General features: G+C 41.4%; 1 protein-coding gene across 2 annotated transcripts in view; it reads left to right on the top strand.

The window, feature by feature from the left end:
* The window catches only part of bbs9 (Bardet-Biedl syndrome 9), a 108188-nt gene that overhangs the window by 40515 nt on the left and 41987 nt on the right, over positions 1-25686 (top strand). For both annotated transcript variants that reach the window (XM_086079463.1, XM_086079462.1), the window contains 3 exons: positions 7620-7802; positions 10852-11101; positions 19772-19876. In XM_086079463.1, coding sequence (XP_085935589.1) covers positions 7620-7802; positions 10852-11101; positions 19772-19876 — 538 coding nt within the window. The remainder of the gene's footprint in view (positions 1-7619; positions 7803-10851; positions 11102-19771; positions 19877-25686) is intronic.

Here is a 25686-nt window from a genome sequence, read left to right as displayed (position 1 = left end):
CAGGCTTGTGTGTGTGTGTGTGTGTGTGTGTGCGTGCGTGTGCGTGCGTGCGTGTGTGTGTGTAATGAGTAGAGAGAGAGAGAGAGAGAGAGAGAGAGAGAGAGGTTCTGTGTGATTATAGGCCTCCTTTTAGAACCAGAGAGACTAAATATGGCTTTAGACTAAACACACACATACACACATTGGCAGTGTAAAGCACATATGAAGAGAAAAGAAAACAGAATAATCTTCCTGGCAGACAGGATGTAGTTAACTTCCTTCAAAATCTCCCGTAGGAAATATAATACATAAGCTCAACTTCCTTACTGTATCCGCTTTTCAATCTTCATTTTCTTGTCTCCACTTCCTTGTCCAGCCTCAGGCCACCACAACCCGTTCTCCTCGACGTCCTGGTCTTCACTTCCTGTCTCCACTTCCTCGTCTAAACTTTATAGTCATCGCTTCCTTGTCCTCACTTTCTCATCTCGACTTCTCTCATTCCTATTTTTGTCTTCACTTCCTCATCATCACGCCCTCACCTCCACATCCTATACCTTATCTTCACAGCCTCAACTTTTCCTTCTCTTTACTTCCATGTCTTCACTTCCCATCTCTAACTCCTTGTCTCCACTTCCTTGTCCCTACTTTATTTCCTCTTGTCTCTTTTTCCTTGACTTCACTTCCTCATTTTCACTTTCTTATCTTCACTTTGTCGTCCGTTTTTTCATTTCCACATCTTTATCTTCACATCCTCCTCTTTATGTCATCATTTTTTACTCATCTACACTCTCTCTTTCCCATCTGCACTTCCTTATCTTCTCTCCCTCATTTCTGCTTCCTTGTCTTCACTTAATGTCACTACTTCCTCATTTTTAATTCCTCGTCTCAGCTTTGTCATATTTTATTTTTCTAAACGGGGAAGTCCCCCACCCCCACCCCCAAAATAAAATAAATTAAATCTTGACAATAATATATTCTATGCAGCCCCATTATTTTAAATATGGTATTGTGGTTAATATTGCGTTAGTGGGATCAGAAGGCGGCCATTTTGCCACTTGCTGTCGAGTGAAAAGGACATCACAGTTGTTCAGGTCTCAGCTAACAACCAATCAGAGCTCAGCTTCAGAAAACAGGTGAGCTATGATTGGTCGTTTCCTGAGCCCTGAGCAAATGCGATGTCATCTTCAGTCGACAGCAAGTGGAAAAATGGCCGCCTCCAAGAAATGTTTAAGGTTGACTTCCCTTTTAAACTTTCTTGTTTCTACATACTTTTTTGTCTTCACTTTCATGTCCTCACTTCCTCCTCTCCACATCCTTGTCTTTTCATCCTTGTTGTCACGTCTTCTTTTGCTCGTCTCTCTAGCCTGCACTTTGTTGTCCACGCAGCCTCATTCTAATTACCTCTTTTCTGCTTCCTTGTTTTCATGTCGTCATTTCCTCTTGTCTCACTGGTCTCTGTTTCATGGTCTCCACTTGTTCGTCTCCACTTCCAGCTTTACACTTCCTTGTCACATTTGCTTATGTTGGCTTCATATCCTTGTCTACTTCCTCTGTGCTCTCTCTTCAGATGATGTGAATTTCTGGCAGTGTAATGAAATTTGTGATAATCAAAAAACACTTTCTGGATTGTGTTAATGTATTTATAAGTGTGGACCAGCATGCATACACACTCATTGCACAGCTGTTTTGCTGAAACAGGCCCTTGGGTTTAGTCACATCACATTCTCTTAACACTTTCACGAGCTGAGCCTATGTGTATGTGTGAGCGCGCGCGTGTGTGTGAAATTTAAGGGTGTTCACTATGGGGCGAGTGTGTGCTGTCAGCATATGTGTTTGAACTTTCACCCCATCCACACGTCCACGCAGCTGTAGCAGACTGCTTTATGAGGTGTGTGTGTGTACGTGTATGTGCGTGTGTGTGCGTGTGTTTCATTTCATTCATTTGACCTGCTGTAACCTCCTATGCAAGCCTTACATTACATCCATCCAGATGTTTCCACACACGCACTTTGGGGAATTTATCATTATAATATTTTTTTAAATAATTAATCAAATGTAATAATTAAAATAGTAAAAAAAAAAAAAACTTAACATATTTATTTTAGGGGAAAAAAATCATGCCCATACATTTGTTGAATGAAATAAAAAAAAAGCAATTACAAAAAATAAAAAATTGAAGAAGAATAATAGTAGGAAAAATTCATGACTACTGTATTTAAAAAAAAAAAGAAGTTTTTACTGTTTTGCATCCACACAGTACTTAATACAAAGTAATTAAAAATATTTATTTATATTTAATTTGATTTTTGTGGCTTTTACATTCATAAAAGAAAATAAATGTAATGTAATATAATGTAAAAAAAAAAGAAGCTTCAACTAGTCACAAGTTTTTCAACTTTTTTCATCCATAAAAAAGCTAAAATAATTTATGAAAATATTATTTAAAAAATTCCCATAAAATAGTTAAAATTAATACTAATTATTGATTTAAAAAAAAACTCATTAATGGTAGAAAAATGGGAATTTCTATCCGAACGTATACATGAAGACACACTTTAGACTTGAGTGCCAAATTCTCCACCCAGAGGTCCACTCCCACCCAACCCTCTCATTATTTCACGTCTGTGTGGGCCTCAGTGTGTGTGCCAAAGTGTGTGTGAGATCACCTTGGAACCTGTGGAGGTCAGCCCCCCGCAGCCTGAGGCTACCGGCGCCCTGGGAGCCGAGCTGGATGTTAATCCCAGGTTGGGTGTCACTGCGGTGGGTCACACTCTGTAATTTAGTCCCCTGCTCGGTCAGGGGCCTCTGAGCCCTTGGGACCACCCAGAGCACCAATGTATGTATATAAATTGTTTGTGTGTGTGTGTTTTTAGCCGTCACTTTATTTTATAGTGTTGTCTACAACAGGTGTGACAGTATATGCCTGTGAGTATGGCTGTATGCTCTGTATGTGGGTAGGGTAGAACGTTGCACAAGTCAATATGCTAAGCTAACGTAGCTAATACTGCGTTTCCTTGCCTCAGTCAAGTATGTATTTGCAGAGCAAAAGTGATTGGTCACTCTTCCCAGACGGAGAATGATGCAGCAACAACAGTGATGTTTTTCCTCAAAGTGGATCCAGACGAGGTTAAGTCCACAAAAGTCAACAAAAAGTCACCAAAGTGTCCTTTTGTCAGGCCGTGATTGATGAGCCGCCAAAGGAGGCAACTTCAATGTTTTCACTGTCGTGGTGGGTTCACTTTGGAGTTTTTTTCTACACGCGTGTTCACACGGTCGCCACACAAAGAGCTTTGCTCCGCGATGAAAGGTCGTGTGTTCGATACCCCGCCCTCCTCCAGCACCCCACCATCAATCCCTGCACTCCCCCTGTCACCCTATCTCCTCCGCATAACTCATTCATTCACTCGCATCCCTCCTGTTTTGTATACAGTTACATACATTCATTTTTTTCATGTATATTTTATTTCATTTCTCTGTTGGAATAACTTTCCCGACCCTGTCATGCGATCCTCCACTCGCGCTCATCCACGAGGCTTTCATCAACTTGACTTTTTCAGCTTCTCAGCCATGGTATCTGCAGCGGTCTTCTCGTCTCCCTCCCTCCTTCCCTCGTCCTTGCCGGCCGCGATGCTATCAGCAGACGTGTAGACAGACGACTCTTATCACTATTGTATGTGTGCGTGCCGGTTTTGAGCAGCGACAATAGCGGTTACTGTCTGGCAACCTATCGCAGTTGTGATCGCATCATCGCACTGTCTCCACGTCTGACGCCTGTTTACATCCACACCGTCTTCTACGTTTTGCGTGCGCGTGCACCTGTTTACCGTGCACTCGCAGGCCATAATATTAGGTACACCTGCCAGGGATTTTCAAATATATTATATAAATATTTATTTATTGTATTTTAACAGTGCATATTTTATAGTTTTTTTCTTTTTCCTTATTCTCAAGTCACATATTAAAGTGTTAGTGTAAAAAAAATAGTTTGTATTACTTAATGTTGTGTTCGCAAGTGACATCATACCACGGCATCCATGTTGTAGCTATTTTTATCCACCAAGTTAGTAGACGAGTTCAAGACCTCTCAGCACATGTTTTTAATCATCTTCATTATTGAGGAAATGTCTTCTTCTGGTGTTAGTGGAAGAAGAACATTATTGTGTGTGTGTGTGTGTGTGTGTGTGTGTGTGTGTGTGTGTGTGTGTGTGTGTGTGTGTGTGTGTGTGTGTGTGTGTGTGTGTGTGTGTGTGTGTGTGCGTACAGACTCACTCTGCGTGTGTGTAATTCTATCTGAGGAAATGGCTTCTGCAATCCCAGCTTTTGTTAAATGGCGATGCTAATTTGTTCTTGAATTAAGAGAAGGAAACCCTCTGTACACACACGTGTTTCACATGACTTTGACTTTGATTAAAACTTCCATCTGGGACTGAAACAACATCAGTCGTCAATAGCAGACGCTTTTAAGCTTTAAGCTTGAATCTCTTGTGTAACTCTTGGCCTTTTTCTCTAGTTTGTGATGCAGTATAAGTGCAATTTAAAAAGTCAAGAAATGATAGCTAGAAAGCTAATCATTTGTAACTAACACTTCAGCTTTAGCCTAAGCATAGAAAGGAAAGTGAGAAGTCAGACTTAAACAGATGCTTATTTGTAATTTTATTAGGGGTGTCAGGCGATTTAATGTTTTTTAGCGTAATTAATCGCAAGACTTCAATAGTTAACTCATAATTAATCGCAAATGTTTTATGTGTTCTAAATGTACAATAAAATCTACAATAATTTTTTTCTAAGTTAGTCTAAGTCATACTCTTGTTAAAAAAAGTGGGGGGAAAACGTTAAACTAATAGAAATGACAGAATATTATAGAAACAGTAATTTCATAATAATTCATAAAATTGGGTTAAAATTTAAAAGATGTACTCTACTGTAAAAAAAACGAGTGTGATATTGATTTGGGTTGAGGTCATGTTTCTGCCACTTGATGGCATAATTGCATTTGTAAGACGGTGACAGCTCAGTGCATTTTTCTTTTCATATTAAGAGCTATCTAATCTTTAACATGACGTAACTTGTGAAATTCTGCAAATTTTTTAAATTGTAAAATACAGCTTGACCCTAGTCTCCACAAATGTATGCATTATTATTAAATGTATTACTGCTAAATGTTGACGTGGACGTGTCTGCTGCGTTGCGACTGGAATTCTCCCAGTACATGGTTTCCAAGTAAGGGGCGATCATTAGTTGCGCGTTAAAAAAAATTGTAGCATTAAAGGAACTTTAAATTAACACACTAATTTTGACACCACTAGTTTTTATGTATTGTTACTTTTAATTTAGTTATTTGAAATTGGCTCACGTTACAAAAGGTGATTTGAAATGAATGTGTTAACCAGAACAACAAACAATTCATCTGAATCAGCCATCTTTGTTGTTTACATTCGCCTTGAACGCTTTGAGGTCGGAACTGGGACAATCCAAGTGCTATAATTCCGACTTCCCACCTTCCTCGAATGTAGCATAAAGCGCACATGGTCTGGCCATCGAGACCAATAATAACACACTGAGTCATGTGACTGGTTTGTGCACGTCTATGTCCATCTTCTGCATTGTTGCCCATCCATGTGTCTTTGTTTATGTTTGCGTGCGCTATCATGAGCAAACGCGACGCCTTCCTACTCCGAAATTACTGGTCATTGTGTATGTGTGTGCGCAAACTAAAAGTGTCTTTGTGTCCACTCAGCTGGCATCAATCAGTGTATGCGTGGAAGCGAGCCGCGACCAACAATGGGGCCCTTCACTGGACCCTCAGCCTTTTATCAATATACACTCACACACACACACACTTCAGAGACGTCTCGGGGGAGGGTGGTCCGCTCGTGCGTGCGTGCTCTGGTGGGGTTGAATTTAACATACTGTGTATGGTCAGAATGTTACATGTGGACTGAAGGAATTCAGCGTCTCGCAGAGTCGGGACCACTGACTTGAATTTCACCAGTGGCGACCCATGCAAATGGTACATGGGCCTTCAATGGAGACTTGCCAATCGAATTCCGAATCATATACCATTAATACTATACAAAAACATGATATAACAACAACTGCGTTATCTGTTAATCATTTGTAATGAAATACAACATACTCACCAGAAATTAAGATTTTAAAATTGATTCCGATCGCTATGAACTTTTTTTGGGTAATCGAACAGTTTTGCTCTGACCATCCAATCAGAGGATGGAAAAATGCTGATGTCATCAAGGGCCTATGAGGATAAATTTGAATCTGATTGGTTCAAAAAACCCATGACTGATTTTGAAGACTGAATTATTTTACTAGTGAGGACAAAGAGAGATGGACCCTAAACTGGGTATCATGGATTTTAAATGAATGCTCTAAACATCATCTAATGTCTCTCATGGGATGAATCAAGTATCTGGCCACGTATCTGGCCACCCGTCCGTTTATCCATCAGTAGTAATGACATTTTTCGCCCCACTATATTTGTGTCCAAACACTTAAGTCCAGGTGTCCTGTTGTAGAGGTTTGACGTTTTCCCATCTGGGTGTTCTTGACAAATCTCCTCAATCCATTTGTCAAGTCAGTGTGGTCCATTAGTCCAGGATCTGCTTTCTCCTGGGCCTTGGGCCTGTCCTCGCTTGTCGTCCTTATCGTCCCGTCATCACTCGATCACGATGTTCGGAACGGACCCTGGCTGAGGTTCAGAGTTCAACTCACTCGAGGTCTTAAGTTGCACCTTTAAATGTTGGTCTCAAAGCCGGCGTTCGCTTTCTGTTTGCTGGTTTTCTAGGTCACCGCAAGGACGCAACACGGGGCCCCGGCTCTTAAGTGCTTGTTTAGCTGAACGCTATGCTAAGAAGGCGCTCATTCTTCTTCGCCAAAACCAGCACAGCCATCAGATTTGAGTTGAAAGTAAAGTCGACTTGAGTTAAAAATGTAGGAATAGTTGATGCCTCCTGAAAAATGTTGATAGGTGAATGGATGGATAGTAAAAAAAAAAAAATTGAATAAGCACAGCTGCATTCACATGGAACCATGAACATTCACTCATCCTACTCATGGAAAGAGAAGATAGAAGATCTATTTGAGAATTCAGCCTTGTCATCCTTCCGACCTCTACATCGGTTCAAGGCTGGTACGGAAGTGGCTGTCCACAGTCTGGCTCATGTGTCAGCCTCTGACCACCAGAGTCCTCGGAAGAGAGGAAGGAGGAGGGGGGTGGGTGGTTGGGGAACGTGTTTTCATGTTGATCCTTGGACTTTTATCCTTGGACTTGTTTTGCTTTGAGAAGTTTCCATCTGAGCTTCTCACCTCAGTGGCAGATGACGTATGGAACACTTGGCCATGCGGCTTGGGGGAGTGACAGGGAATAATGGGTGGCAAAATATACCATGTGTTCTAAAGTAATAAAACGGTGAAAATATGAAGTTTCTGGGTAGGTTAGTATGGTTTAGGTCACGTGTCAAACGCAAGACCTCGGGGCTAAATCTGGCTCGCTACATCATTTTTTGTAACCCACTAAAGCAAAGACACTCTTTCCCTAATGATTCCCCGAACTATTGAAGTTTACATTATTTAAAAAAAAAAAAAAAAACCCTCAAGTAGTGACTGTTGTTGTGACCATCCAGGTGATGTCTCTGGCGGAGGCGGCGGAGGAGAACGTGTGTCAGTTGGAGGAGGCCTTCGTGCGCCTGAGGAGCTCCACGCAGCTGCTGGTGCTGCTGCTGTCACTGTGGCAGGGCCTCACACCTGAGCAGACCAACATCTTGGAGGCCACCATGCTGCCGCTGCTGCACGACACACCGCAATTGGTACACACACACATTCTCATTTGCTCGGGCAGGCTGGGATGGGTGAGCGCGCTGCCAGTTAGCCTCCCTCCCCCGTCTCCTCCACCGCTACCTGCCGCCATGCTGATAGGCCCCTAATGAGTCCTAATGACAGGTCATCAAGCCTCTAATGACCAACAGTGACTGAGAGGGAAGAACAAGAGAGTTGAAAGAAGAAGAAGAGCACGTTGAGAGCGGGGTCAAGACGACCACATGATGACAGACAAGAAGCTGATGTTACACACTCAAAAGAAGAAGGCAACATTGTACGATCCTGATGGTGATTCTGAAGAAAATAAGTAGATGTTACCAGACGGGAGATGCAACAAAGTACAGATTAAAAAAACAATACAGTTCCTCCAGAAATTTCTATCAGTCTTAACTCATTCACTGCCATAAATTCATAAAAGAAAACAATTAATACAAATTAGGGGCGACAGGCAATACATTTTTTTAAATTGTAATTAATCGTATGACTTTACTAGTTAACTCACAATTAATCACAAATTTTATATCTGTTCTAAATGTACAATAAAACAATGTAGGTTTTCATACTCTTGTTAACAAAAGTGGGAAAAAATGTTAAACTAATAGAAATAGTTCAAATGAATTTTTGACGTTTATAGCCGTCAATGGCAGGGAATGAGTTAAACATTCGTTTGTGGGAGGATATACCGACATCATGTTGTCGTTCACTTGATAAATTGAACAAGTGAGACAAGGATCTCATGTGTGATTAAAAAAAAAAATCCTGGCTGTCTGCATAAAAATGTTCAAGCCCGACCCAGCACAGCACCTTGGAGCGATCCCAACGAGGAGGCGAACGCTCCAGACAGACAACATGACGTCCCGATCTGTCTGATCTGGGAAAATCATCTGAGAAGCAGAAGTGCAGTCACGACCGTGTGAGAACAAGCTACACTACGCTGGATCTCCTCACCATCCCTTGAGGATACATCAGGATCACGATCAGTTCGTCACAGTGTAGAATTCACCGGAAAAATTCAGCCAGGTCTATAAATATTAGGACATTGACCCATTTCTGATCTTTTTGGCTCGGAACATCACCACCGTGGATTTGAAATGAAAGAAGCAACATGTTATGTAACCGCAGACGTACAGCTTTAATTTGAGTATATCCAGATGAACGGGGATTAAAACAATTTGTCTATGTGCCTTACACTTTTTAAGGGACCAAAATTAATGGGACAATTGGCTGCCGAGTAATTTCATAGCGAGGTGGGCATGTCATGTATGGCCAACAGTGGAACTTCATGGTTCCCTTGTATTTATTGATGACGTGACTGACAAAAGCCAGAGGATGAATTGTGAAGTGTTTTGAGCAATATTGTCTGCTCATATTCAGCCAAATGCTCCAGAACTCATTGGACGGCGCTTCACAGTGCAGATGGACAGTGACTCATTTTTTAAGGCAAAGATGCGTCTGGTGATATCTGTGCGTTTCAGACTTCAGTCTGTAATTGATTGCAAAGGATTTGCAACAAAGTATTAAAAGTTAAAGAGATTTATGATTAATTTGTCCCTTTACATTTGGTCCCTTAAAAAGTGAGTGGTGCAAATATACATACTGTTGCAATTCCTATACCGGTCCCCTGGTTTGGATGTAAATACTCTCAAAATAAAGCTGAAAGTCTGCAGTTAAAGCACATCTTGTTTCATTTCAAATAGATTGAGGTGGCGTTTAGAGCCAAAAAGATGAGATTTATGGACCTGACTGTATCTCCCACTTGTTATATAATTGTCTGAAAAAAATAATAATCCAGTCGTTACAATATGGAGGCGACAAAATGTCACACGTGAGGAAGTTGTACAACAGTTGAGCATTCAAGGCAATTCATAGATTTGTTTTCAAACTATTTTCCACACTCAATTGGTCAGTAATGTGTAAGAAATAACATGACGTTCGGACAAATCAATAGTATCACTTTGTGACAATATATTAACTTGACCATATTTGGACATGCAGGATTTCTACCCAACAGTTATATTGAAGATACAAAATGTTCAACCAAACCATGTAATTTATTCTAACAAGAGTCTGATAGCTTAATGCTAATACATAAAATAACAGGCTAACGAAAATGAGCTAACATCTTGCGGTCAATATAAACCTTCAAACAACTGCTACTTTTATTTCATCTAACAAGAGTCTGATAGCTTAATGCTAGTACATAAAATAACATGCTAACAAAAATGAGCTAACATGTTGCGGCCAATATAAACCTTCAAACAACTGCTGCTTGACAGGCTGAGCAGCAACGCATACAAGCAGAGTTTACACCAATTCACACATGTGTATTCTCTTTACTGGAGCTTCGTTGGGGAAGGAGGAAGTAAGTGAAAGAAAGAAAATTAAGATATCTCCAGTAAGAGACATATTTCTGTTTTGTCTATCATTTCATCTTTCCCCCTCCTCACATGCCTGTATTTAAGCAAGTATAAATAATTGTGCGTGTTGTGTGAATACAGCTCTCTGCTCTCCATCAACTTTATGGAGGAAGAAAAAGTTCCTTGCAGCTGTGTGTGTTTTTTTTTTAAATACATTTCTGGAATTTTTTTGTAGCTCAGCTGGATCACATTTAAGACGTCTTCACTTGTTGCACTGTTGACTCTGGCCCGGTGGGTTTTGTGAGACGTGATTACTATTCATTTATCTTTCTCATCACTACGCTTGATTGCTTGTTGGAGCTCGTTTTTCAATGCAAAACGTAATGATCTCACTTTAGGAACTCAGAATATTAAATAGAATCGATGGAGCCTCGGTAAGGTGTCCCTGTGAGGTTATTGTTGTACTGTATGGATGAAAAGAATTTGTGCAATGGTGTTGCGCAAGACAGCATTCAAACAACCGTACTTTTTAGCTCGTCTTAATAGTAAAGCTTGAGAAAGTAGTTGAAATGCTTATGAATTTAAAAATCAATTGTTACGATCCTAAAACTAAGCGCTGAATTATTTTTTCAATGCCGACGACGCATCAAAGTGACCCTTGCCCTCCGCGTCTCCCCCTCAGGGCTGGGAGGAGAGCTGCGACGCGGCCGTGTCTCACCTCCTGAGGACGTGTCTGTCTCGCAGCCCCAAGGACCAGGCCACCACGCTGGCCCAGGCCGGGGGGCCCGTGCTGGGCCTGCCCCGGGACACGGCCCGCCTCAAGAAGCACATCACGCTGCTGTGTGAGCGCCTGGCCAAAGGGGGACGTCTCACGCTGGCCTCCGAGGCCAACGTCCAGGTCCCCGCACAGGTTCAGAACCTGGTGGCCCCCGGTGAGTCCCGCATCATGTCCACCCGAGGGTTTAATGACACATTTATCATTCTAACTTACTTTTGTCCTTCACTCCTTTCCTTTGCTCAATTGCCTCCTTCCTTCCTTCCTTCCTTCATTTCTTCCTTCTTTCCTTCCTACCTTCCTTTCATCCATCCTTGATTCCTTCCTTCCTACCTTCCTTCCAACCGTCCTTTCCTTCCAACCTTCCTTCCATACATGCTCAATTGCCTCCTTCCATCTGTTCATCCTTTCTTCCTTCTTTCCTTCCTACCTTCCTTCCTTCCTTTCATCCTATTTCCATGACTTCTTCCCTTTCCTCTTGGCTCTTCTGTCTTCACTTTTCCATCCCTCCATCCTTCACTTCCTCTTTCTTCTCCATTATTATACCCTTGTTCCCTTTTTCTTTCCTTCACTCTATTGCGCTCACGCCTTTCTTTCACTTTTTTTCCTTTCCTTCCTCTCTTTACATGCTTACTCTTTCAGTACTCTTTTCCTTTTCCCTCCACCTTACTTCCCTCAACCTCCTTTCCCTGCTTCCTCTTCTTTTCTTCTCCTCAAGCATCTTATGTCCTTGTTTGCACCCTCTTTCCTTTTCCTTTTTTACCTCAATCCCTCCATTTTTCTCCTTCCTTCTTTCACACCTTTCCCTATTCCTATCTTCTTCCGCCAAGCACCTTTCCCCATCTCTGGTTCTACTCTCGCTCTTCCTTCCTCTGCATCCCTCTTTTTTTCATCTCCTTGATCCCTCTTTTCCACTGTGGTGTGTGACATCAGGTCTGTGAGAGCCCTATAAAACTTTAGAGGCTGGTTGTGAAGCCGTGCTAGTAATTATCATATTAAAACCACAAGTCAGTTCATTAAGTCCGTGTTTGTGCGTGCTCGTGTGCGTGTGCGTGTGTTTACATTTGTGTTTCCTTGCCGCCTCCGGTCAGGTCGGCAGCGGTCTATCACACATACACACAAACAGCCGCTGTAAACAGGAATTTATTTGCCTTCTCAGATGTTGCTTTTTCACTCAGCCGTAGAGGTACACACTTGTTTATGTTTCCACAACGCCAACAGCAAATGTCTCCCTCTCTCTCTCTTTCTCTGCGCACACACGTTTGCTGGGTTAGTGCACAAAAAGCCCCACTTGGTGTGGGTGTTACTGTGTAATTGAGTGTAAATGATAGCTTTTGGTTGGTAGAACATTCCTGACTTCAACACAGGCTGAGATGGACACACACAGCAATAAAATGAAATATAAAATCAACAATATCATTAATTGTAGCTTTAATGATACCGTAGCTTTATCAATTGAAGCTGTTTACAGTGAACCCCTGTTAATTGCGAGGGCGATTCACCCGCAATAGGTGGAAGCTCACAATATACAGACCATCTAATACCATCTAAATGTATTTTTTGTTGTTGTATAATTTCGCTCCTCCCACATGCTTTAAACACACTTAAATTTAAAACAAACAAAAAAAGAATCAAATATTGTATATTTAAACACCAAATCATTTAAGGTTCTCTTCAATAGTAGCCGGTTAGCCTAATGCTAACATACTGAGAAACACTAGAGACAGGCCAACAGAAAGTAGCATAGATGTTACAATGAGCAAAACCTAAAAAAACAAAAAAACAAAGCATAAAACAATACTTAAAGGCAATATTCCCTCGTTTCTGTGGGAACAACAGCTATTACAGGAGTTTAGTTGGGTACCTTCTCTGCCTCATCTTGCTCTTAATTACACTGCATCTATTCCAATAGACCTCAGTGCTGCTTGGTTTGCTGTGGCACAAAGCTGTGTTCGGACTTGCCTGTATACTGTAAAAAACCTTTAAAAATGATTACCTGTCCCCAGAGATGTCTTTTTATTAATAATAAACCTCCTTCTTGTAGTAGAATGATGTCACTTTTTGAGGTTAAGACATATTTTTTACAGCGCACCAATGTAAAATTCACGCACTTGTTTGAAAACATTTACAAGATCTCAGCGGTACTTTTATGAACACGTTTAACTCAGATTTATTGGACAACGAAAAAACAAAAAGTGAACTAATTTGTGGCTACTGGACGCTGTAATGTGATGTAATATTTGCAACGTAAATGGTTCTTTAAAAATAATTTGCAATTTTAATTTGACTTCTAGTCACTGTTTGCACTCTCATTTTGCTCTTGTTTGGTTATTAATAAAAACAAAGCTTAAAGTAGCACATGTGCACTGCTTGTACAGTACACGTGTGTGTGTGTGTGTGGGGGGGGGGGTGTTTGCGTGCGTGTGTGTGTGTGTTACAGTTATTTTCACAGTGCTGCGCTGGTAGCTGTGGTTTGAGGCCTGTGTCTATTTTAGACTTAAAGAGAGGGGAGAGGATGGGCTTGCTGTATGCGTGTGCGTGTGTGTATAGATACCGTATGTAGTGTGTGTATGTGCATGCGCACCCAAGCGCTATATGTACATGTGTGCAGCTGTCTTTGTTGTGTCTCTGCGGCGTTTACAAATTGAAGAGTGGAGCTCCCTGCACTTCTAAAAATAAACACTGGACGATCAATAATTAACACAAGCCTCTGCCTCCTCCAGGAAATATCAAATATTGTAGATGTTGTCGTCATACACCCACACACAATAAAACATATAGAGCAGTTAGGGATGAGCTCATTGAGTTCCTTGAAAGGTTTTTGGGTCCATAAGAAGACCCTGCTGATGAACTTTACTCTAGAACCATTCTTTGTATGGACCAAGGGAACTTAAGTGAAACACTGTAACCAGTCACTGTGCTGTCTGGTTTGCGTGTAACACACTAAACTTGGAACAGAGGAAGCAAATGTGACAGTTGTCTCAGGGGATTAGAAGAAAAATGATTGGCAAGGTAAACTCGATAAGACCATCTCCAAGCAGCTTGATGTTGATGTACAGCAGCTCCTTGTGAGCTCATTTTGTATTTGTATGGCAACCGTGACTGTCCTTGCCCACATGTGAGGGCATTAGGGTACCTAGGGCTGTGCAATTGATCGAAATTCAATTAAAATTTCAATTATTACACTCCACAATTACAAAATCAGCATAATATATATTAATACTATTTTTGAGTTTTCACATTTGCACCTTTTTTAATTTTAAGATAACTATTTGTATAACTATTCGTCTTAATAGTTTTTACATTCCATTATTTTCTTGTTTCGCACCAAAAAAATAAATGATCATCCTAATTGTGATTTCAATTATTACCAAAAAATTTCGGCACTATAAGGCGCACCTAAAAGCCTTTAATTTTCTCAAAAACCGACAGTGCGCCTTATAGGCCGATGCGCCTTATATGTGGATTGGTTAAGTACGGCTACCGTAATCAGGGGGCGTCGTCGAAGTAACAGTGGTTAGAACGGTAGTCCCACACCTGAACAAGCCTGGGAGATATTGTAAATATGTATATCAATGTTTGAACAATGTTGAGTTACTGTTATATTGTTAATACGGAGCCATATTGTGACTGCACTACCAGTAACTTGTGAACAGAGTTGTCAGAACACTTGAACAGTTATCAGACTGTTTTGTTGACAATCCTTTTAGCGCAGCTCCATCTAGTGGATGCGTTAAGCCCAGCCACTACAGTAGCTTCTATTCTATGCGCCTAATAAAACGGTGCGCCTTATATATAGAAACCGTTTTTAAATATGCAATTTTTTTAATCCGATGCGCTTTATAGTGCGAAAAATACGGTAATCGTGATTAATATTTTCTTCATGATCTCGCAGCCTCTAAAAACAGTTGGCAAAAAATGGACTGATCCTCTACTTGGGTCTATTTAGCCCAACTTTGAGTCAAGAAATGTGTCTTTTAGTGTAAAACAACTCATAAATATTGGTCGGATCCTTTACTTGGGTCAAAAAATTGGGTCATTTTGTATAAAACAACCCAGAAAGTTGGGTCAAATTGACCCATATAGTGGATTGTCCATTTTTTATCCATAATTGGGTTAATTTTGACCCGACGGTTTTTAGAGTGTAATAGTACTCTAATTCCTCCCCCCAAAAATGTCAAATGACTTGAGCGGCCGTGCATTTGTAGCTCATATTTTGGTTGACAAATTACCAACCAAGTGATAATTCACAAGCTCGTAGCTTGCCAAGGCATACACAGCAGGTACTGTATTTCTTTTACTTTATTGCTATTATTTTACTATATTTACTTTTTTCTAATTTATTTTCTGCTTCTTCTTTCAAACTATACTTAAAGGGGAGTTGAAATCAATGAATAATCGTGTTTATTAATTGTGATTTCAAAATCATTGTGATTATTCCCCCCCCCACAATCACTCATAATCACTACTGCAGATGTGTTGCCACTTCTGCTGGTAATATACCTACAATGACAGTAAAAGTTCCTGGTGTATTCAGTATGGTGGAATGTGTCTTCTTCCTGTGTGTGTTTGTTTGTATGTGTGTGTTTGTGTACTTGCGTTGAGGCTGTAAATAGCGCGAAGGCCGCAGGCAAATTGGCGCTGTCGGCACAGCCGTGTCACCCTCACGTTGAGGCCGCAGCCTCCCGGAATAAAGCATGAGGAATGTGCTGATGAGAAGCAAAACACACGCTGGAAGTATTTCGGGACGCAGCCGACGTGCTCGCTCCACAAAAGTGTCGTCGGGACGACAAAACCCAAACCGTCGAACCCAATCGTTCTTCCAGCTGTTGACGCACCCAAACCATGCTTTTGTATTTTTATTTTTCAAAATTTTTCGAGTGCAATCAAGCAGAGCCCGCATTGTCTGTCTTTCTAGACAACGGAATTGCAAAAATCTCCCGACTCAAACATTCCGTAAATGATGTTCTTCATTTTTAGCGTCAGTTAGGGAATAAAAGACTGTACACAATTTCTACTGCGCTGTCTTGCTCACTCCAGTATTGATTTTCAACAGGTAATGGTAACATGGAGCTTTACATTTAAAATCTCTAATAAATGACAGTTTTTAGTTTAACTGTGGAGTCACAGTATAAGCTTTTATAGCAACGCTGTCCTGTGAAAAACACGTCGTGTCCTTTTTTGGGATGTCTGCATTCAGTTGAATCCCATAAATGTAAATAAGAATAAAATACAAAAATCGACATAAGTGTTTTTCACAGGACAGCAACGATATGTAGCCCTCTATTGTTTTTACATTCTAGTCATAACTATTGCAGTAGTTTCATTTAATTAAATGTGTAATTAAAAGGAAGAAAATGCACGAGAGAAGATTGCTAGTACATTTTATAATATATTTTAATTAATATATTTTTTATATTTTAGAACATGTTAAATTGACTAACAAAAGGTTTGCATTTGATTAAAGTAGAAAATAACATTTTACATTGGCAAAAAAGGTGGGGTGTGGAAGACCCAAGTGGCAAGGGAAGCAGGGACAACAAAAAGGCAAACAAGGAAAGTGGAGTAATCAAAAAACAAACGTAATTGACTGGGAAAATAACATGACTCAGGAGGCTGACAACTAACGAAATGAAAACAATGAACCAGCCAAGACAGAACAAAGTCAGAGAACTAATGCTGCATTCGAGGGTGGTCGGAAGTCAGATATATCCCAGTTCCGGCCTGAAAGCGTTCGAGGCGAAGAGTAAACAACGAAAATGGCGGATTGTGATAAATTGTTTATTTTGGTCCTCAAAACTCATCTCGACGTCCAGAAAACTTGCCTTCTCGCAATTTTGCTTAATTTATTGTTTTTATCTTTTTTTCATAAGCATTTCGTACCGTTCAGCAGTTCACTGTATAATTTCATGCAGGGAGATAGCGGCATACTGTCACGTACATTGAGTTACGTGAAGTGATGTCAAATATTTATGAATGAAGAAAGCTATCTAGTTTTATACTCGACTAAATTGTGTTTTACCATTCCGGTCTGTGTTTCCAAAAGGGTCGCCATTGTAGACGGCCGTCACATTATAGTCCGTCATGAAGTCGGGGTACTTTATTTTGGTGGAATTTCCGAGAAAAATCTGACTTCCGACTATCCTCGAATGCAGCATAAATATAAGCAAACTGGTGACACAACGATGTACACTTGGATAAGACACGAGAGACTAGAGGGAGATGATTGGCTGACACAAGGGAAAACTTAACGAGCAAGACAAAGCATGAAAAAAGGGACACGGGGAAAGCATGAAACAAAACTCAATGCAATCAAAACAGAAACACGTCATGACAACTTTATGTTTATAACCCAAAAAGAAGCTTGAATTCAACATTTTAAAGCAGGATACAAATATGTATTGCTAAATTTATGGCCAAACTCAAGGCTTTATGATTATAATTGTAATATTTTATTACGTTTCCATTTTGTTGTGTCTCATCCTTTGTGTGTGCACGCATGCGTGTGTGTGTGTGTTTCACTTTCACACTGAGCAGCACCCTTTTTTTACCTGATGTTGTTATAAGACTGAGGTCCCCACACGGACACACACACACACATTCCCACCAAAATTGTTAGACAGCATGGAAGGGGGGGGGGGAATGCCAAAAAGTCTCTGGCCTTAGAAAAACACCTGCCCAATTAAGAGCGAAGCATATCCCATTTCAAACAACTGTGTGTGTGCGCGTGTGTATGTACGTGTACGTGTGTGAGAGAAGCCACATGCTGCGTTCTCACCAAACTGAACAAGAGTGGCTTTAGAAAGGCCAGGATAAATATTAGAGAGGGTTTAGGATAATCTTCACACACACACACACACACACACACACACACACACACACACACACACACACACACACACAGGGGGTTGGGACACACATTCTCAGACAACTTAAGGTCGAAATGATAGCAGACGCACATGCAGTCTGCAGTCTCCTATATGTGCATCAACACACACACACACACACACACACACGGAAAAGGGACACAAAGGCAACATGTGTGCCGTGGATGTTAAAGGAAAGCAGCGTGAAACTGGGAATGATCCTCAGGGATGAGAGGAAATGAGGAGTGAGCCAGGAGCCATAAAGGTAGGGGAGGAGGGATGGGAAGAGGAGAGGAGGAAGAACGGAGAAAGCAGGGACAAGCGAGGCGGGATGAGGAGGAGAACGCAGAAAGCATGAAGGAATGAAGTAGAGGGTGGATGTAGCAGGGAGGGTTGATGAGGGATGAGCAGGAGGAGGAGGAGGGAAATGAGGAGAACACGAGGAGGAATGAAGAAGAGGAGAAACCAGCCAGGAATGAGGAAAAGTGATAAATAGGGAGGAGGTGGATAAGAGGAATAATAACTAAAAGGAGTAAATGAGAAAAAGCAGAGAGGGAGAAAAGAGGAGGGAGGGGAGGAGTAGAGGAGCAGATGAGAAGAAATGAAGGAAGGGGAGGACTGCAAATGTGGGAAAAAATTAGGAGGATAAAAGGAACCGAAAGAAGGGAAAGGACTGGAGGGAAAAGAGGAATACAGGTAGATGGTTAGAAAGCAAGGAGGAGAATTTGATGAGGAGAACACAAGGAGGAATGGAGAAGAGGAGAAACCAGACAGGAATGAAGAAAAGTAATGAGGAAGGAGGAGGTGGATAAGGAAAAGGAGGAAGAGAAGATGAATGATAACTATTGAAGAAAAAGAAGTAGGTGAGAAAAAGCAGAGGAAAAAAAGAGGAGGGGAGGAGTAGAGAAGGAGCAGATGAAGAGATAGAGGATAAATGAAGGATGGGAACAGAGGACTGCAAAAGTGGGAAAAGAAGAGAAAGAAGGGAAAGGACTGGAGGGAAAGGAGGAGTACCGGTAGATGGTTAGAAAACACGGAGGAGGTGGATGAGGAGGATGTGATGAAGAGAACACAAGGAGAAATGAAGAAGACAAACCAGTCAGGAATGAGGAAAAGTGATGAAGAGGGAGGAGGTGGATAAGGAAGAGGGGAGGAAGAGAAGATGAATAATAACTATTGAAGAAAAAGGAGTAAATGAGAAAAACAGAGAGGGAGAAAAGAGGAGGAGGAGACATGGAGGAGATGGGACAAATGAGGAGAAGTGGGGAGCAAATGGAGAGAAAGCAGGAAGGGATGAGGAAGAGAAACAGGAGACAAAGGGGGGGGGAATAGGAATGGGACGGGGAGTGAGGAGGATGATGATGAAGAGGAGACAGGGAGGAGAGACGGACGGACGGCAGACAAGGCGTCCAATTCATCCACCTCAGGAGCTCCTTAAATCCCTCCGTGATCCCTGGACTCTAGCGGGGATTTGCACACACACATACACACACACGCACACACACTCATGTTATTCAATGCTTCTTCTTTTTCTTCATCTGTGATCAATCATCCGACAACATAAAATGACTCTTAAGCTTCATTCCTAAAATGTTATGTTTTTCCCCCCCGCCGCTTATTCTCAACGTTCCACAAGACAATTTACGGCTTTTATGATATATGCATAATTATTCAACAATTCGTTCTCACCAAGCAATTTGATTGGGTAAGAGTTATTTTTATCCATCTCAGGGGACGGCCATTTTGCTTCTTCTTCTTCGACTGAAAATGACATCAATGGTTGGATTCTGCTGATTATTTCTTATTCCACAAATGCAATGTTATTCCGAAAACCATGTTTAGACGAGCAGCATAGAACATATTGTAAAGAGAAAATTTGAGCTCTGAAATTACCGATATTCACCAGGAATTTCATTCTCTGGTCATTAGCAACCATTTTGATAATACGTTGTGTCGTACAGGCGGCGTCGAACCCATCGCGGAGCTGGCAGGGGACGAGACTGAGGAACCCGAGGACGCCACCAAGTTCATCAAGAAGAAACAATCTTCAAAGAAAGTCAAGAAAGGTACTCCATCTTCCTCCTCCTCGGGACCTGATCCGCCTCTTCTTCTTCTTGCTGTTAATTATGCTGCATCACTTCCAAGTAGACCTCAGTGCTGCCCACCATGTTGTGGCGCATCGTGGTACTACACTGACCCGCGCAACGCTACGTTCAGATTGTATAAATGTGAAAACACATAAAAAATGGTAGCTTGTAAATTTGTGTGAACAGACTCGTTTTCATTGCCCACCCCCCACCCCCCACCCACACCCACTGCCCGCCGTATTAAGCAGACATGGCCTGAGGCTCTGGCGTCCCTCTGTTCACCTCGTTTGCCTTCATGTACAGTATGTGTAGGTTGAGGACAGGAAGTGACTTTTGATTGACTTGAAAGGCATCAAAAGGTGTCTGGTGGGCGGGACTTCAAATAGACCCTCTCATATGTTCACCCTAAAGACACACTTCAAAGACGTCTTCTTCCGATTCTGCAGCCCACCTGGGATTATAGACACCGCACACACACACACACACACACACACTTACACACAAAATGTACACACAAACATGCATTAGCGCTTTATTTGAACCCTCACAATACACCCACTGTTTTATTTATCGGCTAATTGCTAACAGCGTGCGTATTGGTAGCGTCTGCTAATCGCTAACAGCGTGCTATTTATAGCGTCTGTTAATTGCTAAAAGCGCGCCGCCTCATCCTCAAACTCTGTGGAAACACAGCCGCGCATTCACATTAGCCACAAACACGCGCTGTTAGCATCCAAGGTTGGCTAATGTTTATTTGCCGCGCAGGATGGTACCTATTAGCAGGCACCATTAGCAATTAGCCGAGAGTGTTAGCAGGATGGTAGCGCTCGTCCATTAGCTGCCAAGGTCACGATGCTTAACGGGAGTATTGCTAAGTGTGTTTATGTTGCGTGTGTGTTTGTGTGTACACTTGTATGTGCGTGTACGAAAACAGCTTGAGGCATAGTCTCCTTGCTGATGTGACGGTAAAACATTTCGACCCATGAATGTTGTACTGGCAGCACAGTGTCCAAGTGGTTAGCACATCGGCCTCACAACTTTCAGATTTTGGGTTTGAATCTGAATTTGGAAACATCGTGTGTGGAGTTTCCCCACATTGCAAAAACAAGCCTTAAATTGTTCTTAGCTGTCACTGAACTTAACTTATGGGCCATGACATTTACTAGCAACTATTCCGTTACCGAATATTTTTCCTTTTGATGCGTTGCCCTTCTGTAGTTTCTAATTATTTGAGTATTTCTGTGTGCGGACGTGAAGGTATGGCGTCACGTAATACTTTTTCCGCTAGTCAGCAGTAAATCCCTCGCCTCGCCATCGAGTAGAGGGCTGGCTTCTGGTAATCTGGCGGGGGGTAAAATGTTTAAATTCTATGTTTTTAACGTTAGTTGCATGTTGGAGCGCCGCAGGAGTTAGTATTTTTGCCTCTTCGGGGGGGTTCCGTGGCCTTCAAATTGGTGCGTTGACTAAATTACAGCTGGTTTTCTGGAGCACGCGTCCCAACTCAAACATGTCCAGTGTGTCGTTCTCAAAATAACTGTACTCCTGTACGTTTGCCGCTCGCGCTCGCGCTCGCGCTCGCCCTCCTCGTGGGTGTCCTGAACCTCGCAAACCCAGAAGGCACTCGATGTTCTGTGAGTGAGTGTCTGCTTGGTGGATAAATGTCTTGACATATGTCGTCGTTGACAGGAAGTCAAGTGGTAACGTGTACTTTTTGCTCTGATGTAATCCAAGTAAATATAATTTGGGTTATGCAATGAGAATTAGTCGACACATGTTTTTAAAACCCCACTGGTTGCCATTGGCTGGCAACCAGTTCAGGGGGTACCCCGCCTACTGCCCGAAGCCAGCTGGGATAGGCTCCAGCAACCCCCGCGACCCTTGTGAGGACAAGCGGTACAGAAAATGGATGGATAGATGGATGTTTTTAAAACAACCGCATAGCTTTTTTGCTTTTACATGAATCAGATTAGCTTAATGCTAGCAAAAATGGAAAACACCATAGCTTAGCAGGCTAACGAATATCGGGGTCATTGACGGACAAGTTTGTTTGATGATGTCCATTTTTATGAGTTATCAAGTGGTGCCACCAAAAAGAAATAACTTTATTTGGGACTTTTCATTTTGAAATACATTTAGAAACAGGAGTTTGTATCATCCACAAGACAGACAAGAACCCATGGGAGAAGCTATCATTAGAATATATATTTTCATTATAATTTCCCTTGTGTGACTAGCGAGCTTGTTTTGTTTAGATGGCTAATTGTTTGCCTTATAGCTTTAATGTAAGTCCGACCAACCATCATCTGGTGCAACCATTGTACAAAACAAAAATGATAGATATCCTAAATTGTAGATAATAGTAAAATTGTAGATAATAGTAAATAATAATGAAGAGTAAATATTTTATGTGTGTTTTTTTTTTAAAATAAATTAACCGTGCTGGCTCTGGTGAAATCCTTATGTCAATGAGCCGTATACAGATATATACAGACAATATAACAATGCTCCCAGGCATACATTCTTTATCCTCTGTGAAGAACGGCTAATATTATCGCGGCATACTGAGGAGCTGAGACTTCTCCATGTATATCCGTATGTTTGTGTTATGCTGCCCCATGTAGCAAAAAGCTAGCAAAATTAGAGTGCTATTTTTCCTTCTGAGAAACTCATTACAAAAATTGTTAGTTTTGTTTTTGGAGGCTGAAATTTATTCTTGTAAGTTTTTTTCTTAAACTCCCTTGGTGACGTTAGCCTGAGCACTTGCATATAAAAGAAGATTGAAAGGAGGATTACTCTTAAGTGTGTGTGCGTGCGTGCGTGCGTGCGTGCGTGCGTGCGTGCGTGTGTGTGTGTGTGTGTGTGTGTGTGTGTGTGTGTGTGTGTGTGTGTGTGTGTGTGTGTGTGTGTGTGTGTGTGTGTGTGTGTGTGTGTGTGTGTGTGTGTGTGTGTGTGTGTGTGTGTGTGTGTGTGTGTGTGTGTGTGTGTGTGTAATTGTAGCCTGGTTGTTAAAAGGTAACATTGAGGACATGACCTCGTCACAGTAAACAAAAGATAAATTGGAGCTAATCAATCGCACGTGAATCATTTTGCCGCTCGTCCTACGTTTTCCAGAGGCTTTAACACGTCCTCTTGCCAACAACATTTCTGGGTAGCGACATTGCCGCGCGTGAACCGAAGCAGCACCGACGCGGCGTGTTGACGGAGCGCCGATGGTCTTTAATGTGAGCATAATGTTGCGCTAATGTCGCTGCCGCCGCATTATCTGATTGGCTATTTTTGGCCCACATCAAATGCTGCCGGCTATTATGTAAACATGTTCCACATATTTGTTATCATTGTCACCAGTGGAAAGTTCAATGTGCCTCTAAGCCCCCCGCGACAGCCGCCAGCTCCCGTCACTGACCTCCACGAACCTTGGCAAGCGTGTCTTTAATCTGACTTTGATGCCGGATAAACGCCATGATCCAATCACATTTGAAACATTGAAAACAAATTGTAGCATGTGTTTTAATGTGTGTTTGTTGGCAACCAAACATTGTGCAAGTTCCAAAAATGAATAGCGTATTTTTTGACGTAAAGAGCATGGGAAAGACAAAGACAGACAGAAAACATAGAAGGATGTGGGATGGTTGGGGTAATGACATGGAAAAGATGGGAAATATGCGGAAAGATGTCAAGAAATGGGACAGACGTAGAAACTACAATGACAAGGTTTATTATGGACAATTATGGTAAGGATCGTCTTGAGCTTTGTTTTTGTTGACTTCGTTTAGATTACATTTTCATTTTGTTTTGTTTTCCAATGTCCCTGTTCTTGTCAGCCCCATCATTGGCTGCAGACTAATCACGCTACATTGTTTGGCCGATCAGGGAATTTGTTGTGCTCAGTAGTCGACATGATGGTACCACATGTGATTTCTTTATTATTGTAATCCCGTTTTACTAACTGTCAAGCAACAACAACAACAAAAAGAAAGTGGTTGGGCAAATAAGTGCAATATGAATTCACATGTGTATTGGAACGTATGGTGTTCCGCAGGGTTAAATTCTGGGGCCTCTGCTGTTTACATTGTATCTGCTGCCTCTCCATTCCATCAAGTAAACAGCGCTGGTTGTTGTAAAGTGCTCTATAGATATAGAGTTGTATAGATAATATAAAGTTGAGTTCATTTTAGTCACAAGTAAACCTTATGTCTTAAATTTGCCAAAAATCATGTATTGTTTTTCAATAAAGAAGGGTTCGAGTGATCATACACAGTACATTTTGTAGAGTAAATTTTACTCTGAAAAAGACCCAGTCCAAACAAAGTCAACTTTATACTTTGAAGAGAGGAATATATATATATATAGAAAACTCAACAGTTGAGGAACAATGACAGAACGTTCCCTAACCACTAACCACTGCCCATGCCACTCTTACTTGGTGTCAGGTGGCATCCTCGTATACCTCAATTTTTGGTCTCTTTTGGGACATCAGCAATATGTTAGCTAACAATAAGTCTAGCATAGCTCAAGTGGTAGAGTGGCTATCTTCCATGCTGAAGGTTGTCGGATCCTTCCTCAACCCTTGAGCATTTTATTGTTTTTGTTTGTTTGTTTTGTTTGTTTGTTTGTTTGTTTTTAGTATTTTACTCTCTTCCAAGTGCAAAAGTTTACTCCGTTTAGAGTGGGACCGAATATAGTCTTTTCAAAGTAAAATTTACTCTACGAAATGTATTGTGTAGGAAACTAGAGGGGTTCAGTACCCCCCAACAGGGTTAAGAACCACTGGCCTATTACTTTTATTTGTTATTTTGATTCTTGTTCTTTTTAGGGAGTTTGTTAAATAATTATTTTTGATGACTCCACGTGCCTTGTTTTCCTTTTTGATTTTGAAAATAAATCCTCAGTACATCCTGATTCCTTGCACTTGGATCTTCCATACTACAAAAAAACTAAACCCGTGACAAAGATGTAGAGAGATGTGAAAAAGACATTGAAAACATGGGAAATACATGGAGAAACATGGAAGGGGCATGGAAAGACCTAGAAACACATTGGCAAAATGTAAAAAAAATATATATTTAAAAAAAAAACATACAAAAAGGTGAAATATGTGACAGAAAGACATGGTGAAAGCACGGCGAAAGACGTGAGGAAAGATGTGAAAACGTTTGCAAGAAATAAAAGACATGAGGATATATGTGAGAAAGACATGGGAAAGCCTAGAATAAACACGGCAAAGACATGGAAATATATGAGGGGGAGATGAAAAAATATGGGAAAGACATTGAAGTCCATGAAGTCAAGTCTTTGGAAAGGCAGGGAAGACCAGCGAAAGTCACGGGGAAGACCCGCATGGTCATGGGAACTAAAATGGAAAGCCGCGGCCATCGCAAGTGTTATTATTTAGATGAGCATCGCGGACAAAGCATACATCCTTTCACTGAGGGCCTTCATGCTTTGCTCATGCAGCATACAACACGTAACACATAACACGTGTGGATGGAGGACTTGCGTCCATTCAGGTTGTCACTCCTCGGGGAGCGGCCATCAGGAATGAATGGTCTTCCTCTGGGACGCCGATGGAGGAAGTTCAACTTCCAGAGTGGAGGAAGTTCAACTTCACACTCTGCTGCTGCTTTTCACATCACAGACCACAACAAAGCTAACCGCAAAGCTAATGCGTACCTTTACTTTGTATTATGACACATTACATTACTTTATATCGTATTGCATCCAACCTTTAGCCATTACTTTCATGTATGTCACGCCACATACTATCATTACATACTACATTACTTTTGCGA

The sequence above is a fragment of the Leptonotus elevatus genome, chromosome 6 (genome assembly GCF_054856555.1).
Source record: "Leptonotus elevatus isolate MCC_2025b chromosome 6, RoL_Lele_1.0, whole genome shotgun sequence".
NCBI classification, from domain to species: domain Eukaryota; kingdom Metazoa; phylum Chordata; class Actinopteri; order Syngnathiformes; family Syngnathidae; genus Leptonotus; species Leptonotus elevatus.
This window is presented reverse-complemented; position numbering and strand designations above follow the sequence as displayed.